This window comes from Brienomyrus brachyistius, chromosome 3 (assembly GCF_023856365.1).
Source record: "Brienomyrus brachyistius isolate T26 chromosome 3, BBRACH_0.4, whole genome shotgun sequence".
Classification (NCBI taxonomy): Eukaryota; Metazoa; Chordata; class Actinopteri; order Osteoglossiformes; family Mormyridae; genus Brienomyrus; species Brienomyrus brachyistius.
Window position 1 is genome coordinate 4,007,678 of NC_064535.1, and position 17,478 is coordinate 4,025,155.

The window sequence follows — 17,478 nt, forward strand, 5'->3', positions numbered from 1 at the left end:
GCCATAAGGAAAATGGTCCTTCCCTTAGTGAAAACAGCCTTTGATGTTCTGCCACAGCTGGAGCTGCGGAGGCGTTCCATGAAGCAGGATATTTTCCATCAGCCAGATAATTAATGCTTTATTGATCCCTGTGGGGCCACGAGGGGCAGCCACCCATCACAGAACCCAGGGAGCTGGGGGTTAAGAGCCTTGCACAAGGACCCACACACTTACCGTGGCCAAGCTTGAACTAGTGACCTTCTGGTCACAAGGACAGAGGCTTAGCCCACTGAGCCACATGCTGCCCCTAAACTTAAGCCTGATGTAGGGACTGTCCAATGGGAATGTCACGTACCTCACCTCCTACTGGACAGCTTTCCATTTGGTTTAAGTTATCCAGCTAACTGAGGAATTCTACAGTATATCCCATACTCGCTTGCACTGAAGACCACGAGAATATACCACGTCACCACACGTTTTTTTTTTTTTAACCAATTTTTGATTTATTTCATAAACTGCAGAATTTTTAATACTTAAGCACTGAAAATTGAGTGAACTATAAATGAAAATACAAGACAAGTGGAACAAGTTTCCTTTGTAACATGGAAAGATTATATAACAGTACATGTACAAGGAAAAACTAATTTAACAGGGAGAGAGTAAGTTGGAACACAGCAAGGCGAAGTGCAATGGAGTCGATTCCAATGGGAAGACTATTAAATGGAGATGAGGAACAACCCCCCATTTCACAAGAGGGGGGGAAGACAAACCAGTGACTTACTTTAACCCCTTTATGGCAAAGGATCACTAAAACTTGTGAAAAACAAACAGGCAAATATGATGTTTTAAGAATCATTTATTAAATGTAACGATTGCATAGCTTGAAACGTCAATTAGTCCTATGACTGTTACATTGTTACATGGTAAATATGTATTACATTTTTAATCCCTAAAAAGGAAACCTGCCTAAAAAAATCCAACACACATCATCATGCTAGAAAAAAATAAGCTAAGTGCAAGGATAAAATACTAAAAATAGCAGATGTTAACTGCAGGTACAGAGGGTTAGCTGAGGGGTAGCAGATCCAGGGAGCACTCAGCTCATCACTTGCAGTCCTCCTTCAGCAGCTTGATGCTTCCTATCCAGGGCTGGCTCCACACCTCAAAAGTGCAAACGTAGGCCTGGAAGAAGAAAGTCGCTGCAGTTAAAGAGTACTGTAATCAGCTGATAGATCAACAGACTTGCTGAAAGGATGCCGCTTCAGCATTACATGAAGCCAATCCACATACAAGAGTCACATTATATGTGCATCAATAAAAGCCTCAGGGAGACTCGGCACTAGATGAATTGATTTAGGCACTTAGGGGCTCCTAGCCGCAGTCCTGATGTGAATTGAACGTTAAAATTCATGTCACTGGGGAGAAACCATCCCAAGGAGGAACATGACAAGCCGCAGTAATGTAAATGCATGCTTTGGTGTTTAGGGGTGTGTTTGTGGGGAGGAATTGGGTTCCTTACCTTTGCCTGGTCTGCGTCAGTATGTACTGCACATGACGACTCAGCACCGTCTTTCCTGCAAGCGGTTCGGCCCATGTTCACTCTGAAAATGTACTTAATGCCACTGACAACCTGGGGAGGGGGGAGTACATTAAAGAAATTAAGGAATATGTCAAAAAAAGCACCTCTGATTAAAAGCACAGTTCATTTAAGCTGCTTTTAGGCAGATCTTACGTTTAATTCCGCTTTAATGTAAGCGAATTATTTTCCTCAATCCATCGACCCTGATCTGGATACGCGGTGGTAAGACGGATAGATACATTTCCCACAGGAACGAAGTCGGATTACTCGTTTTCAGGAATTTTAATGCGGGAATAATTAATATGCAAATTAACGTCAGGTACGAATCCCAGAAATGAGTAGAGGAAGTCATGTGGTCAACATAAAAAAAAAAATTATAATCACTCGGTACTTATAGAGAAATGCAGAGAAAAACATTGACTGAACATTTCACCTAATTCGTGTTAACTGAAGTCCAAAAAAGCTAAAAATGAACCATAGTAAATGTATCTATGAACTGATTTCTGAAAAAGTCAATATACAAAGAGATCAAATGGTGAATCGAGTATGGGAAATTAGCCGACCTCGTTACATCACGTAGATGTTAATCGGGCGGACGCGAAATAAAATTGGCGTATGAGCGATTTACGCGAGAGTGTAAACAAAAAACGAAACCCTACAACTGCAAATATTATTAATAAAACATATTTGGCCTAACTGCTAAAATAAAAGTTCTATTTTAAACAAACACAAAGGCCTATCTGCATTGCTTTTATTTTCAGGTTTAAACGGCTGCCATTTTCTTACAGATTTATTCAGTTTAATGGCGGCTGCACTGATGCGTTACATAACGAATTAGCCCTAACAATAGCATCCCACTGCATACGACGCATGTAGCGACCTCACACACCATGCATCTTTGTTTAAAGCTATGGAAAATTAATACAACCCTAAAGTAAATCAGAAATGAAATATTAACATTAATTTAATTCCTATGGCTGAATAACTATTAAAACTCATTACTGATGACGCATGCCATTAATACAATAATACAAAGAATAGAGGACGAAAAGACATTTTAACGACTACAAACCTGTTTCTGGACCTTGATTACGCTTGACACTTCTCTGAGATAGGCGTCGTTGCTCCGCTTGTTGTGCTCCGAGACAGCCATCTGAAGGGCATCTTTCACCCCCGGGTCATTCAAATTCGCATCTATCGGCCCACCAACAAGAGTGGCATTCGCCACCATTACAAATGCAACGAGAAAGAGCCCTACTGCTTTCCAAGAAAAGCCCATTTTCCCCTTTACACCGTTTTAGTCTAGGAGCATAAAACAAACAAATACCGTTCGCTGCTGAGGGTATATAAACATTCTAGTCATGTGACTTGTCTTTTTCAGTGAGTGGGCGTGGCTCGTAAATATATATACGACTGCTCATTGGCCAATGTTGGAAGGCGCCGCTTTGCGTCTCCGCGTCCGCCATATTGGAGAGGTCAAGAGCCACAAATCAAATCAAATCACTTTTGTTGTCACATCGCTAGCACCGGTAAACAAGTGACTGAAAGCATTTGGTCACGATTTCCTATCAACAGCGCATTATATTAAATATAGTAAACTGTACGTAAGATAACTGTATAACAGCGTACTGTACATAAAGAGTACATAAAACAACCGTAGAACAATACAACTTTACAAATGCACAAATGAAAAAAGAAACGATGTAATGTACACATACAAGACACTATATATAGAGTATGCATACAGTACGCTATGGGGAAGACAGACATACCGTAGGTGTAATACAGAATAGTTTAGTGATACGATTCTGAATAAATTATGAATTTTTGAAATTATTATAAATTATGATTTTCATGAAGTTGTATTTGTTATAAACGTGACAAATGAGACCAATCCATTTATTTATTGGACACCAAATTCGTTCTTGGAAGGCAAGTTGGCAAGTACGGTCTTTCCAAGACCATAAGTACGGTCTTTGCATTCTTGGTATTGAGATTCACGCATGGACTTGGCCGCCCCTTAGTGTTGGCCGCCCCGATATCGCGCCCGTGCAGATGTACATCCAGTCACAAATGCAGCATATTCCTTTTATACAACAGTCGTCATTACTGACCATGCCCACACTATTGGATGTCACACCACGTCCACCTGACCCTCATTCCCAAGCCTGCCTGTTGCCCGTGCCCTGCCTAGATTCCCAGCCTGTGATCCCCTGTGATCCAATTACTTTCAAGTCTTTATTCCTTTTACTAAATACTTAATAAACACCCTTTCGTTAGATCAGTGCACTTGCTCTCGTCCCGCATCGTATGACACCGTAGACATTAGGTCTCCCCGAAAAGTGACACCGTATAAACAACGGCGATTCAGCCCGCATTTAATACATTTAATGATTTTCTTTTATCTGAAATAAGTTTTTTTGAGACAAATAACATGCCCGAGGATAGCAGCTGCGTTCTTTAGGAGACTGTTAAAGCTTATATTCATGGACAAGTTATCTAATTTCTCCCCTAGTAAAAATAGCTGAACTAGATTGACATGTCAGATAAGCTTTTTAAAACCAGTACTCCGCCACTCTCCAGATTTGTATAAAAGACGCATTCAACTCCAATCTGAATATGATTTGCTCTCAACTTGAGAGACAGTTTTTACATACCATAAGCAGCACTTTCTTGAATTTAGCGTCGAAGCAGAGATGCTCTTGGTGAGCCAGACATGCGCATTAGCACTGTGAGATTAATCCCCAAAATCAAATCACCAATATTTTACTCTGTTTCAGACCCTCATGAAATTAATCACGTCTTTTCAATTTAATTTTCCAAACTGAATAGATTTGGGCATGGTTAGTAATCAATGATTGGGACTAATGCAGTTACACTGTGCTTCTTGTTCTCAGCTATGAGAAACCTAATAAAGATATTTAAAAAAATAGTTTTTGAGTTATGGCAGTAATGGGATCAGAGATTGCCCTTGTCTTTGCTATCATTTTGTGGCACTTCACCAATTTCTGTATGTCTCAAAAGGAGGACGAAATGGGGTATGTGAAAGTTGTACTTGTAGATGTACTTGTAGTTGTACCTGTAGTTGTACTTGTAGTACATATACTTGTGCAAATGGTAAATTAAGGATTGTATCATTTCCATGTTACTTCAAATTTTTTGCAGAGGTGTTCATGGAATATATTGTCATTTTTTATCAGCTACCTTGCAATTTGTATGCATGCTCATTATAACCAGTGTAGCGTTATAATAAATATATGTTTGTTTCCACTTAGAATAAAGTTAAAATACTAATTCTGCAATACTTTGTTTGCTTGGTAGTATTTTTTTAACAGGATTGGGTTGTGGACCCCACTCTGCCCGGGGAGCAGTTTTTTGCCAGCTAACTGGAGCTTGTGTGTGTGCAGTCAAAAAAAAAAATAAGGTAGCATTTGACCTCAGAAGAAAATCGTAATGGGCTCCGCATGTGTCTGTATGACATCACATGGTAGCAGGGGCGCCGCTAAGGGGGGGAAAGTTGGGACAATTCTAAGGGCCCACGCCCTTTAGGGGCCCCCAGAGATCTGAATGGGTGTGGTAGGGGGGCCCAACCTCATATTTTGTCATAGGGCTCAAAATTGCTAGCGGCGCCCCTGCATGGTAGTTAGTTATACCTTTGGGGTGTCACTTACACTTCTTACATTTTCTTTAGGTATCAGGATCTGTCTCTGTCAGTCATGTCATGTTCTACTTTGGCCAGCAGATGTCACTGGTCATCCTGTTTCACCTCCCCAGCTTGTTCCTGATTACTCCTACCCGGGTGTTTCATTAGTGAAATGTTTTCACCTGTCTCTCGTCTGGCGTTCATTATCAGTTTCTATAGAGAGGGGAGCAGAACTTTCTATAATGTTATCAAGGGTATGAGTAATGAAAATGATGTAGTTTTTATGGGTGACTTTAATAGACCAGGTATACAGTGGGACGCGGCCATGGGTTCTACAGCAAATGAACTTGATATGGTGGAAATGGTACAAGACTGCTTTTTCACCCAGTTTGTGAAATCTCCCACCAGAGGACAAGCCATTCTCGACCTTGTGTTTTCAAATTACCAACACAGAATTGGTAAACTCGAGATTCTTGATCTACTTGGCAGCAGTAATCATAATGTGGCTAAATTTGAGGTAAATTTTAATGTCTATAAATCAAAGTCAGGAATAAAAATATACATTGTTAGGAAGACAAACTATAGTGGGATGAGACAGAACTTAGAGATGGTAACCTGGATGGAGGTAAACACCAGAACTGTAGAGTAGGGTTGTGAATGTTTTCATAGCATATTACTGCAAGCTCAGGCGGGGCGCAAACCGGTTTCTCACAAAAAAAGGCTGCAAAAAACACAGGCAAGGTGGTTTTCAGCTAAAATTAAGAAGAAGGTCAGGAGGAAAAGGACTCTGTACCATCAATAGAAAAAAACAAATGATGTTAGATTAAAGCGGGAGTATTTTAATCTACAGACCTGTTCTACATGAATTGTCCGATTCATGAGAAAATGTCAGCTATGTTGACAGTCATCTCTGGTATTAGGAAGTTGCTTCCACCCTTTACTTGGCTGGTTTCTGGTCATTCCTAGTGTATTCTGTCTCACCTTGTTCTTGTGTACTGCTCCTTGGAAATTTTGACCCTGGAACCAACTTGCCGCGTTACTTTCTGCCAGCATAACCAGGATTAAACCAGGATTTAAAAATGCAAATGTTTTTTTTTGTATAAAAAGGGAGTGGTCTCAGTTTTTTCCAGTCTGCCCAATGGGGTGGTGTAATGTAAAACGCTAGATTCCTTCAAATCTGAACTTGACAAGATCCTGCCAAGTTTAAACTATCAGTTTAGTTCCCTCCAAGTGAGCTCGATAGGCCGAAGGGCCTCCTGGCCTTTGTAGATTTATTATCTTCTTATGTTTAGTATGTGCCCTGTTACCGTCAGCCATTGTAGGTCTGTTAGTGCTGTTTGGTAGGTTCCCACTCATGGTTTACTGGTGTTTCTGTTCTTTGTTGTTTTCCATGTATTGTAGGTCAGACCTTTGTCCTTCTGGTTCATCCTCCTGGCCTTTTGTTTTGACCCCTCATGGTCCTTTTGACTGCTGGTTAAGTGTTTGTTCTCTACAGTTTATTAAAGCTGCATATGAGTCATCACTCCTTCCGTGCTTCCCGTCGTGACGTCAGGTAAGAAGACAAATAACTGAGAGGTGAGCGCAATAATTCATCTGAGAGCTCAAAATAGCAAATTGAAAGCATGAGAAAAATATCTGCACATTTTAGGGATTGTGTAACCTCTACTATTTCATGGGCATAGCAACATGTCAAGCTAAATTGTGAACTCGATTTAGTACATGCTGTCTGTGGCCTTTGTATATATGTGTATGGTATATATGGTATATGTGTATTATAGCTCTTACTGATGTGATTGAAAATGTTGGTCATAGTGTAAATGAGAAATGAATAGAAATATTTAGATATATAAATGTCATTTTAAGACATTAAGATACACACAAAGAAATACAGTTAGTTACCTAATAATTAATTAGTCACCTAACTAATTGGTGGAGAAAGATTGTGCATATTGGCCTGTAAGTGTAATGTGCAGTAACTGAGTGTAGTTTCAGGGTTGTGAACTCAGGGCATTTGTGTAAAAACACATTTATTGGCTTTCAAAATTCCAGTTGATACATCCAGTGATTCTAGGAATTTGTGAGGTTGGAGGTGTGGGAGGAGTAGAGATTAGATGAGGGGAGGGGTAACAGGGTTGTCCAGAGAATACATTGTTGTTGGTCCAACAGTATGTTTTCTATTTAAACTTACATTTCATTTTGCAGTCCTTTTAACTTTTTCTTGCTCTGAATCTGTTTAAAAGGAATCCTAAGACGACTATATAAAAATTGAGCCCTGAAGTAAAGAAATAATTAGTTCAATTATAACGTGATTCTTATCATTAAAGTGATATGAAAAAAATCAATGTAATAAAATATTGTGCTGTACCACCCAGCTCTAGCTACAAGGTACAGTGGGTTACAAGGGCTCAGTGATAATATACCCTGCAGTCACTCTTCACCAGCTCAGTTCTATGCAGCCAGGGCTGGCTCCAGACCTCAAAAGTGCAAATGTAGGGCTGAAAAACATACCACAAAAACGCACATATATGTCAACGTTACATGAAACCATCGCAAACACATTATATAAGAATCACATTGTATATGTGTCAATGAAAGCTCCAAGTCGTCAAAACTGTGACTCATCACATGACCTAAGATGGTGGCTAAGAGACCTTGAGTAATTCAAGTCCCAGGGAGGAAGATGGGAAGCTGTGTGGGGGTGTTTGTACCTTCGTCTGGTTTGAACCCGCAGCACAAGCACGGCCTGTCTTGCAACCGGTACTACGCAGGATTACTGTGAAAATGTATTTCATGCCACTGACAACCTGTGGGCAAAATTTTTTTAAGAAATTGATCAAGTTTTACATAAGCACCTCTGATTACAAGAACACTTGATTAAAGACACATTTAGGCAGATATTACATTGAAAATGGGGTTCAAATGAATTACAACAACAGTCTCAGTATTTAACAAAACATCTATCGGTTTTTCATTTAAATTAATATCTTCCCATAGTCCTGCATTCCTGATCAGGATAAACAGGTAGAAGATGGATGTATTTACCACAAGTTCAAAGTTGAATTACTTGTTTTCAGTTAATTTAATGAGTGGAAACTGGCAATTGAGGCAATATGTTAGCAACAATTTCCGAAACATAAGGAAGAGGAAGTCATGTGATCAATATAAAAAAATGCAAAAAATGTTGTACTTATACGGGAATGCAAAAAAATGCTGGCTGAACTTTTCACATGATTCATGTTGATTCAGGTTCAAAAAGGCTTAACCATAGTAAATGTCTACATGAACTACATATCTCTTTATTAAACATCGTACATCACTACAAACATTCTGAAAAGTCAGTATAGAGTTTAAGTGATCAAATGGAAATTAGCCGACCGCGTTGCATTGCATAGATTGTCATTGGGGGCACATAAAATACAATATAACATTTTAGTTTCTACCAAGATGGGTGTATCAGTTTAGTGGCCTGATAATTGGCTGACAGAGTAAACAAAAAATCATCAAAACCTTACAGTTGTGCCCAATGTTAATAATGAAATGCATTAGACCTTCAAAAAAACAGTAAGACTGAGTTACATTTAGCACGTTTACAATTTATTACCAGGCACCAAACATTAACTCTCTCTCAAATAAAGGTTCTACTTTAAATGAACACATGTTGCTTTTATTTTTATATTTAAATGGCTGCAATTCTCTTTTAGTTTTGTTTTCTTCAATCTAGAAGTGACTGCCTTAGTACGGATTACTGGGATATGACACATATAGCCGACCTCACACACCACACAACTCAATAAAAGCATTTTTGGTTGTTTATGTACGGTATTTGGTAACAATAAAATCCCAGAGGAAATGGGAAATGAAAGATTAAACAAATCCGTTTACAATTTTAATTATTATTAAATCTTATTACTGATGATGGATGCCATTAATACTTTTTTATAAAAGACAAAAAGACACACATTTTAATGACTACAAACCTGTGTCTGGGCATTGACTACTTGTGACACCCCTCTGAGATAGGCGTCGTTGCTCCGCTTGTTGTACTCCGCGACAGCCCAGTGAAGGGCATTTCTGACGTCTGGGTCATTCAAGTTGGCATGCACTGGTGCGCCAACAAGATTGGCATTTGCCACCATTAAAAACGCAACGAGAAAGAGCCCTACTGCTTTCCAAGAAAAGGCCATTTTCCTCATTTACACCTTCTTAATCTGGAAGCAAAAACAGAAACGCAGCTCGCTGCTGAGGGTATATAAACACTGAAGTCATGTGACTTTTGCTTTTGGTGAGGGCGTGGCTTGTACAGATATTTGCAAACATAGGCAGGCCGTACAAGTAGAATCTTGTCCTTCTTTTTTGCGCAACAGAACTTTAACCTTGTCTAACAGAGGCACATTAATATAGCAGACATCCCAGCTCTCCTGGAAGTTCCAAGAGTCTCCTGCAGTTCCCTGCAGCCCACAAATTATATACAATATCCTGGATGTTTGTTTTTCAAAGACCACAGAGCTTATAGAACCTTTGGAGAAGGAGAGAGGGCATCAGGGAAGCGCTATCAACATGTGGGAGGCTCCTAACAGGAAGGGGGGGATGTTTGACATAGCCAGAACTCTGTCAGTGACCTTCCTCATATTTCCTACAATGGTGTACACTCTATGGCCAAAAGTATGTGGACAATAGCTTGACCAACATCTGATTAGGAAGCCCTCAAGGGTATCGGTTTGGTTTCACCATTGGTAGGGATGAAATCTCTCTCTATATACATATGATAATCTCACAATATTGGAAGACACAGATTCCTACCATCCGTATCCAAATCTACACCCTGGGAAATCATCCATCCATCAGTCCATCCTCTGTCCACCACTTATCTGTGTCGGGGTCATGGGGGTAGCAATCTTAGCAGAAATGCCCAGACCTGCTTCTCCACAGCCACCTCCTCCAGCTCCTTCAAAGAGATACCTAGGCACTCCCAGGCAAGACAACACATAGAAATTTGGTTCCAGAGCTCATGCTGCATATTGAGGTGAGCCTGACCATGTCCAGATGGTATCGCTCAACCTCCCGCACCAATTCAGGCTATTTTACCGTGACAGAGATCACATTCCATGTCCCTAAAGCCAGTTTCAGTATCTGGGGGTCCGGTCTGCCAAGGCCTTTGCCTACGACACCCATCCGATCTACAATGCACCGGACCCTTAGGGCTCCCCCTGCAGGCAATGCCCAGCCAGGCCCCATGGGTGAAGACCCAACTACACAGCTCCTAGCATCACTGGGGCACACAAACCCCTCCACCACAGCAAGGTGGCGATTCATGGAAGGGTTATTCTGAAACCCTGAAGGCTTTGTTGAACTCTTTGTTGCTATAATAGTCTCTACTATTCTGAGAAGGCTTTGAATTAGATATTGGAACATTATTGGTGGGATTTGCTGCCATTCAGGTTGGACATTGATGTTGGGTAATCAGGTCCATTTCTATGAGCTTGTGTGGCCTACCGCATCGCAACTGAATTTGCTTGCAGATGTTTTGATCTACACAAACATTTTACTTGCAGTTGACAAGGGTACTGTTAGCAGGGCAGAAATGTGGCAAACGGACTTGTTTTAACGATGGCATCCTTTGATAGTGCCAAGTGCACAATCACTAACTTATTTTGAATAATCAGCCAGTCTGCTACTAATGTTTGTTGCAGGAAATTGCATGAGTGTGTGCGTAATTATGCACCTGCGTCAGCAATGGGTGTGCCGTAAATTGGGTAATTCCTCCAATGGGCAGATAGTGTACTTGCCGACTGATTATCTTGGGCCAAATCACTTCTATGTCCGATGAATATACACTCAGTGGCATGTTTCTTAGGTACACCTGCTTGTTAATGGAGACAGAAAATCATGTAGCTGCAATTCTGATCATTTACTTCTCGACTAAACAGAAGGACAGCTAAGATTCATGATCCGAGTGGTTTCAAACAGGGTGTGACTTGCTGCCGGATGTGGTATTTCCAGCATTTCGGAAAGAGCCACCCTCCTGTGATTGTCACATGGTAGATAGCTTACAGAGAATTGTGTAAAAATAATCCAGTCAGGGACATTTCTGTGGCCAAAGCACCTTCCTAATGAGAGATGGCCTGACTTGTTAAATCTAATAAGAAGGCCACAAGTGCAAAAGCAACTCGGTGAAACAGAATGTCTTCTGGACTTTGTGTTCCGGTCCTCCATTTGAGTACCATCAAGCTAAGTGCATCTACTGAAGAGCTGCAGAAGATGTCATTCATACAGGAAGTATCGTTAAGGACAGTCCTGCTCATCAGACCCTCCTGACCGTGATTCAGTCAAAACTGACTGTGCAATACCATAAACTCTTCCATTAAAGTTCATAGCAAGGCCGTAATTATAATATATAGATGTGCTCCTAATGTCCTCCCCAAAATATCAGAATCAGAATTAGTCTTATTGGCCGAGTCCGGCGATATTTACAGGGCGTTTGTCTTGACGTTTTGCTCCGATACAAACAAGACAATAAACATCAAATAATTAAAGAAAATCCATCCATCCATCCATTTTCCAAACCGCTTATCCTACTGGGTCGCGGGGGGTCTGGAGCCTATCCCGGAAGCAATGGGCACGAGGCAGGGAACAACCCAGGATGGGGGGCCAGCCCATCGCAGAATAAGGAAAATATTAAATAAAAATTACATGAATGTGGTACCAATAAAAACCTAACTGCAATACTGCAAAGACTAAATATATATGCTCTAGATGACTATACAAACTAGTAACCAGAGTGACACAGTGCTTTCAATAATGAGATTTCTATGTGGTTGTGTTCAGCATTTGACAAAAACTGGGATACAGTATGACATACTAAGCTATAAAGTACAATTTCACAGTGTGGCTGAGTCAGCCTTTTTACATTAAAGTTAGTGCATTACCGAAAGAGATCTCTGAATGTTATAGAGTACATTGTGCGTCAAGATTAACAATATACACTGTAGTAATTACGAAACACAATGAACAATATCAGTGTTCTTATCCTGTTTTAGGGGATTGGGCATTAACTTAAACTTGCAGCCTTGCCCCACTTTCAGGCCAGTGTGCGTATTAATAATTAATCACAGCCAGTTGGTGGGGCTGCAGCTAAGAGATTATCCTTAAAGTTAGCGTAGAACTTTGTTCGTAAAAAGCGGCACATTTTACATACATAGATCTTTCTAAACAGATATGCAAACTCTGGAGAGCTTTAGGTGAGTAAAGACGATTGCCACAAAATACATTAATGCCGTCAACGAAAAGGGAACGAACAAATGAAACGAATCATTTATCGCAAATGCCTGCGCCGAAAAAGATTCCCAGTTAGCTCATAATTTTAAATATGACTATGTCCAGTCTAGACTATGTCAGGTCTGTCTTTTACATATTGTACAACAAAATGCAGAATAATCAACGGGAAGCTCGTTTTGAATGAAAGTAGTAGTTACGTATGTTGTCTTCCGCAAGTAGGGCCTTTAAAAAGCGAGGACACGGTGTTTACCGCCATGCTATTGAGCGCAAGATTAGGTTTGTACGCTTTGACAGATCTTGAGATATGGTGATCTTGCTATAATTTCTCTATTAGTAACATTTAAGACGTCCCATCTAAGTGTAATTCTGTTATAAAATGAATCCAGAGTTTAATTTGGATAGGAGCCTAGCTACGCTTATTAGGTATGCTCCTTTACTTAAACCATACCAAATAGATGTTTTTTTTCCCACATTACTGATGTAATATGTTTAATGCCATATGCAGCCTGCTGAAAAAAAAAATCAGCTAAAACCCAGTTTATGCTGGTAGCCGGTTTTAGCTGGTCTAAGCAAATTTATCGAATGAAGCTGGTCAAGCTGGTTTTCTCAGCAGGGTAAAGTAGTGATAAGCAAATTTGTAAATGTGTATTAAAATTTTGCTTAGTAAAAGAGAAAAAGAAATATCGGAAGATAGCCACATTCCCTAATTCGTGATGTTCACTATTATGTATTGTAGTGATAGCGTTCTCTTAATGTTTAGAAGTACTCATATTTGTGAGTAGTGAGCTATCACACATTTTTGACCCCTACCCCCTTTTTATTGAATATTTTCAATTGGATAAGTTATTATCTAAGTCATACCTCTGTGCTACCTATGATATATATCAATTGTAGGGTATAGGCAAACTTTACAAAATTTAGGCAAAATTTTAAAATTTCAACTTTGAATTTTTCTCAAAAATTTGTTTTTGTGGGATAGCCCACTTTACCTCTCAAGGGCACATATATGAACGTGCTCTATAGAATTATAAAAGAAAGTTTATAATTGATGAATAACTATGTATCAGAGAAGAATCAAGTGATTCTACGTGGTTATGTACAAACATAGAGGCCACCTGCATTTCTTAGTGATATGGCTTCAGTGCTGCTGTAAGAAGGTTGTAAATTGGCGTTCAGCCCGTGGTAATGAAAAAGGAATCCTGCCAGTCCGTCTGTCACGTGTAGGTACCTGTTGGTGAATGGCCATGAGCTGGGCGTTACCTCGACCTACTGTGTTCTGCTGGTTTCGCAGACAGACGCTTCTCAGCCTGGACACACCTCGGCTGCACCTCCTGGCAGCATCTGGAGCTGTCCTGGCTGTAGGTGGATTAGCGGCATGTTACCGTGCTACTCAGAGGAAGGCAAAGACCGTCCCTATGGGTGATGGCTGGTGGGGTGTTGGTCCGAAGCCAGTGTCAGAGGACAAAAGTATTTACCCTTTTCTGGTAAAAATGTCAGAAGGAGACATTCAGGTAAGGGACGCATCAGGGATTGGCTTTGAGTTTTCTGTGACATCATAGTTGGCCATAGAGTTTTAACTCCTCCCATCAAGACAGGGTGTGACAGTGGGTACTCAGTGTGGTGACGCATAATCATCTCCACCAAGGGGGTGCCGGTGCCAGTGCCGGTGCCAGACCTTTTCCCAATCCAGAACTAGTTCCGCACGTTTCTACTGTGAAAAAATTGGTCCTGGGCCAATGAAAACGACTCCAATTCAATCCATTATCGATAAAGTTTTGTCTAATATCGCCACTGCCGGCAGTGTATCGACTTGCCAGCTGATTAGTGGAATAACGTTACGTTGTTTTTTTTTTTTATTCTGTGGAAAAGGAAAAATCGATTTGCTGGCCAGATGGAATACATATGAATCTTTACTTTACTCTCACTTCTGCATACATAACAATTCCGTTATGTTCTTTTTTTGAAATCGGTGGAAACGTGGGCAGGTCCTCAAAAGGCACCAAGTGAGAACCAGCCCAGTATCGGCCCCAGCACCTGCACTAATTTCCGTGTTGGTGGAAATGAGGCAAATGTCAGTTTCATCATACTGACAACTGATATTACGCGAGGAATCACTAAGAGTCTCGGTACATTCTGTTGACCTAGTTGCATGTGCTTGAATTTGCAACAACTGACTTTCCAACTTCCTCCTGCCAGGATCTCCACAGACGCATCGACCAGACCAGGTTCACCGAACCCCTAGAGGACGCACGCTTTCACTACGGCTTCAACACCACCTACCTCAAAAAGGTGGTCTCTTATTGGAGGAATGAGTTTGACTGGAAGAAACAGGTCGATATTCTCAATAAATATCCGCATTTCAAAACCGAAATTGAAGGTGAGATTCAGTGACAATAAATAAATCACACAAGGTCAACAGCATGGTGGATCACTGTGTACCATCATCATATATATGTAATGAAGTTCCATCCGAAAGTTTATCATTATTACCTTGCTGAAGGTGATTGGCTGTTCAGTATTGCTGCGTGAGTGATTTTTTTTTTTCTTTCATGTGTGCACCACACCTGCCAATCACAGGGCTGGATGTTCACTTCATCCGGGTGCGTTCCCCCAGCCTCCCTGAGGGCTGCAGAGTCAGAGCTCTGATGATGGTTCATGGTTGGCCAGGGTCATTCTTTGAGTTCTACAAGATCTTGCCCCTGCTGACTGAGCAGGAGGACGGCCTGGCGTTTGAGGTCATTTGTCCCTCAATCCCAGGGTATGGCTTCTCTGAGGCCCCCAACAGGCAGGGTAAGAAACATCAAACATCAAAGAACCAATGTCCTTTGTAGCCTATATTTTTTTAGCCAGAGGATTGAAAAGCGAAGCTAAATTCTTGTATTTCTCAGGATTTAATTCCTTGGATGCTGCACGCATCTTCCTCAAGTTGATGGAGCGCTTGGGCTTCACAGAATTTTACCTGCAGGGCGGCGACTGGGGGTCCCTCATTACCAGCGGAATGGCTCAGATGAAACCAGAGTGAGTACAGTGGTCCACAAAATCACATCAGCCATGCTGTACCTGGTATAAGTGAACAGCCCTCATTTTTCTGGTGACCTTGCAGGTGCGTGAGGGGCCTGCATCTGAACTTCGTCACTGTGAGGAGCAAAGGGCTCGGCATGATGCTCTCACTGATCATCGGGCCCTACCTGCCCTTCTTGGTGGGCCTTACCCAGGAGGATGTCAAGCGGCTGTTCCCCTTCATGGAGAAGAGTGTGTACGAGTCACTGAAGGAGACTGGCTACCTACATATCCAGGCCACGAAGCCTGACACTGTAGGTGAGAGCAGCTCCGTCTTCCTGACTTAAGAGTATGCAGTCATTTTACACCGGCATGCTCTAAAATAGGATTTCTCAGCTGGTGGTCTGCAGACATCTTCCAAATTTAAATCTAAATTTGATATTATGGTCCAGTTTTACGTGAAGTGAAAAAAGAGGGTCTCTAACTCTGTTGTGGTCTGTGTTCATTTGGGGATCTTTAATTTAAGAGAGATTGAAAACCCTCGCTATAAACCACTGGGAAGTTACTAATGCCTGAACATATTTTTAACCTTGACTGTGTCTCCCCCTGCTGGCTGTGGAGTAAATGACTCCCCGGTGGGTCTGGCCTCTTATATCCTGGAGAAGTTTTCTACTTGGACTGACCGTAACAACAGGGATTTAGAGGATGGAGGCCTGGAAAGGTAACCACAAGCTAGAATCACAACACAGAATGTCTGAAACTTAGATTGTTATAAAACTGTGCATTTCTAATATATGCTGATATCTTTCATTCATTATGCCAATATGAATAAAACCACTTTTGTGTCCCAGACAATTTACCCTTGATGATCTCCTGACTAACGTGATGATATATTGGACAACGGGGACAATAGTGACCTCCATGCGCTTCTACAAAGAGAACTTGAAGAATAACATTGAGAACAGACTGGACTACAAGTAAGACCAAACTTAGCATGTTCTTAGCTTAAACTTCTGATGATAAAGTTGTAAATACGGTGACCCAATAAATCTTATAGCCGGGCTCAAGTTAAATTACTTAAAAATACTCTCTTTGAAAACATATTATCAACCCACAAAAAATGATATACATGCAACACCAGGGCAGATCGTAGCTGTCTGGGACCAGAATCAGCCATTCCCGATGTTTGGAAATATCACGGATGTTGCCTGGACACGGGAGAGTGACGTGACCGGTCTCTGTCCTCAGGATTGACGTGCACGTCCCCACGGGAATAGCGGCGTTCCCACACGAGCTGCGCCACTATCCGCGGGCCTGGGCACGTCAACGGTACAGGAACATCCACTCTTACACCTACATGCCCAGGGGGGGGCACTTCGCTGCTTTCGAACAGCCTGAGCTACTCGCCGGTGACATCAGAATGTTTGTGAAGAAGGTGGAGAAGCTTTAACAGGGCCCACGATGAACAGATCGCAGCTGACGAGGTCAGGCTGCTTTCAATCAATCACTGAAGTAACTAATTCTGAGGCGTTTCGGGAAGCGAAGATGAAGAAACAGACGTTTTTACATTGATGATTCTTTAAAATTCCATAATGCAGAGAGTAAAAATGCTTCGAAGTTGAACTACTTTTAACAAGCTTGTTCTACTTACATTGATTCTAATGGACTGATTTTTAATAATAAATAATACATTTTATTTATAATGCCCTTTACATCACAAGATCTCAAAGGGCTACAAGTTAAAATAAGAGACGAAATAAACAGTTTAAAAGTAAACAATTTTAAAACCTCTAAGTGGAGGAACCAAAGGTTTTGTTACAAAGAAATGTCTTTAGATGCTTTTTTTGATGATTTAGATGATTTTTGTTAATCAGATCCATCCTGAGTTTAAAATGATTCCTTTCTGAAATAACATGAGCGGCATGTCATGTGGAGCACTTCACTTTTTGTATGGTTATACTTGGCATGAGACATTAAAATCCGTAAGCATGTGTAATGAGGT

At 41.0% G+C, this 17,478-nt stretch overlaps 3 protein-coding genes across 3 annotated transcripts; 1 reads left to right on the top strand and 2 right to left on the bottom strand.

Moving 5' to 3' along the window:
- Positions 1–817: 817 nt before the first annotated feature.
- LOC125738803 (cystatin-like) lies at positions 818–2,916 on the bottom strand. Its single transcript, XM_049008163.1, has 3 exons — positions 2,631–2,916; positions 1,499–1,609; positions 818–1,161 (listed from the first exon to the last, which is right to left on the bottom strand). Exons 1-3 carry the CDS (start codon positions 2,835–2,837, stop codon positions 1,084–1,086), a joined length of 396 nt encoding a protein of 131 aa, XP_048864120.1. The 5' UTR covers positions 2,838–2,916; the 3' UTR covers positions 818–1,083.
- Positions 2,917–7,211: 4,295 nt separating this feature from the next.
- LOC125738804 (cystatin-like) lies at positions 7,212–9,467 on the bottom strand. Its single transcript, XM_049008164.1, has 3 exons — positions 9,179–9,467; positions 7,910–8,005; positions 7,212–7,696 (listed from the first exon to the last, which is right to left on the bottom strand). Exons 1-3 carry the CDS (start codon positions 9,392–9,394, stop codon positions 7,607–7,609), a joined length of 402 nt encoding a protein of 133 aa, XP_048864121.1. The 5' UTR covers positions 9,395–9,467; the 3' UTR covers positions 7,212–7,606.
- Positions 9,468–12,299: 2,832 nt separating this feature from the next.
- On the top strand, positions 12,300–17,467 carry ephx5 (epoxide hydrolase 5). Its single transcript, XM_049009672.1, has 9 exons — positions 12,300–12,439; positions 13,768–13,987; positions 14,673–14,853; positions 15,054–15,266; positions 15,365–15,494; positions 15,580–15,793; positions 16,088–16,197; positions 16,328–16,453; positions 16,725–17,467. Exons 1-9 carry the CDS (start codon positions 12,417–12,419, stop codon positions 16,924–16,926), a joined length of 1,419 nt encoding a protein of 472 aa, XP_048865629.1. The 5' UTR covers positions 12,300–12,416; the 3' UTR covers positions 16,927–17,467.
- Positions 17,468–17,478: the final 11 nt, after the last annotated feature.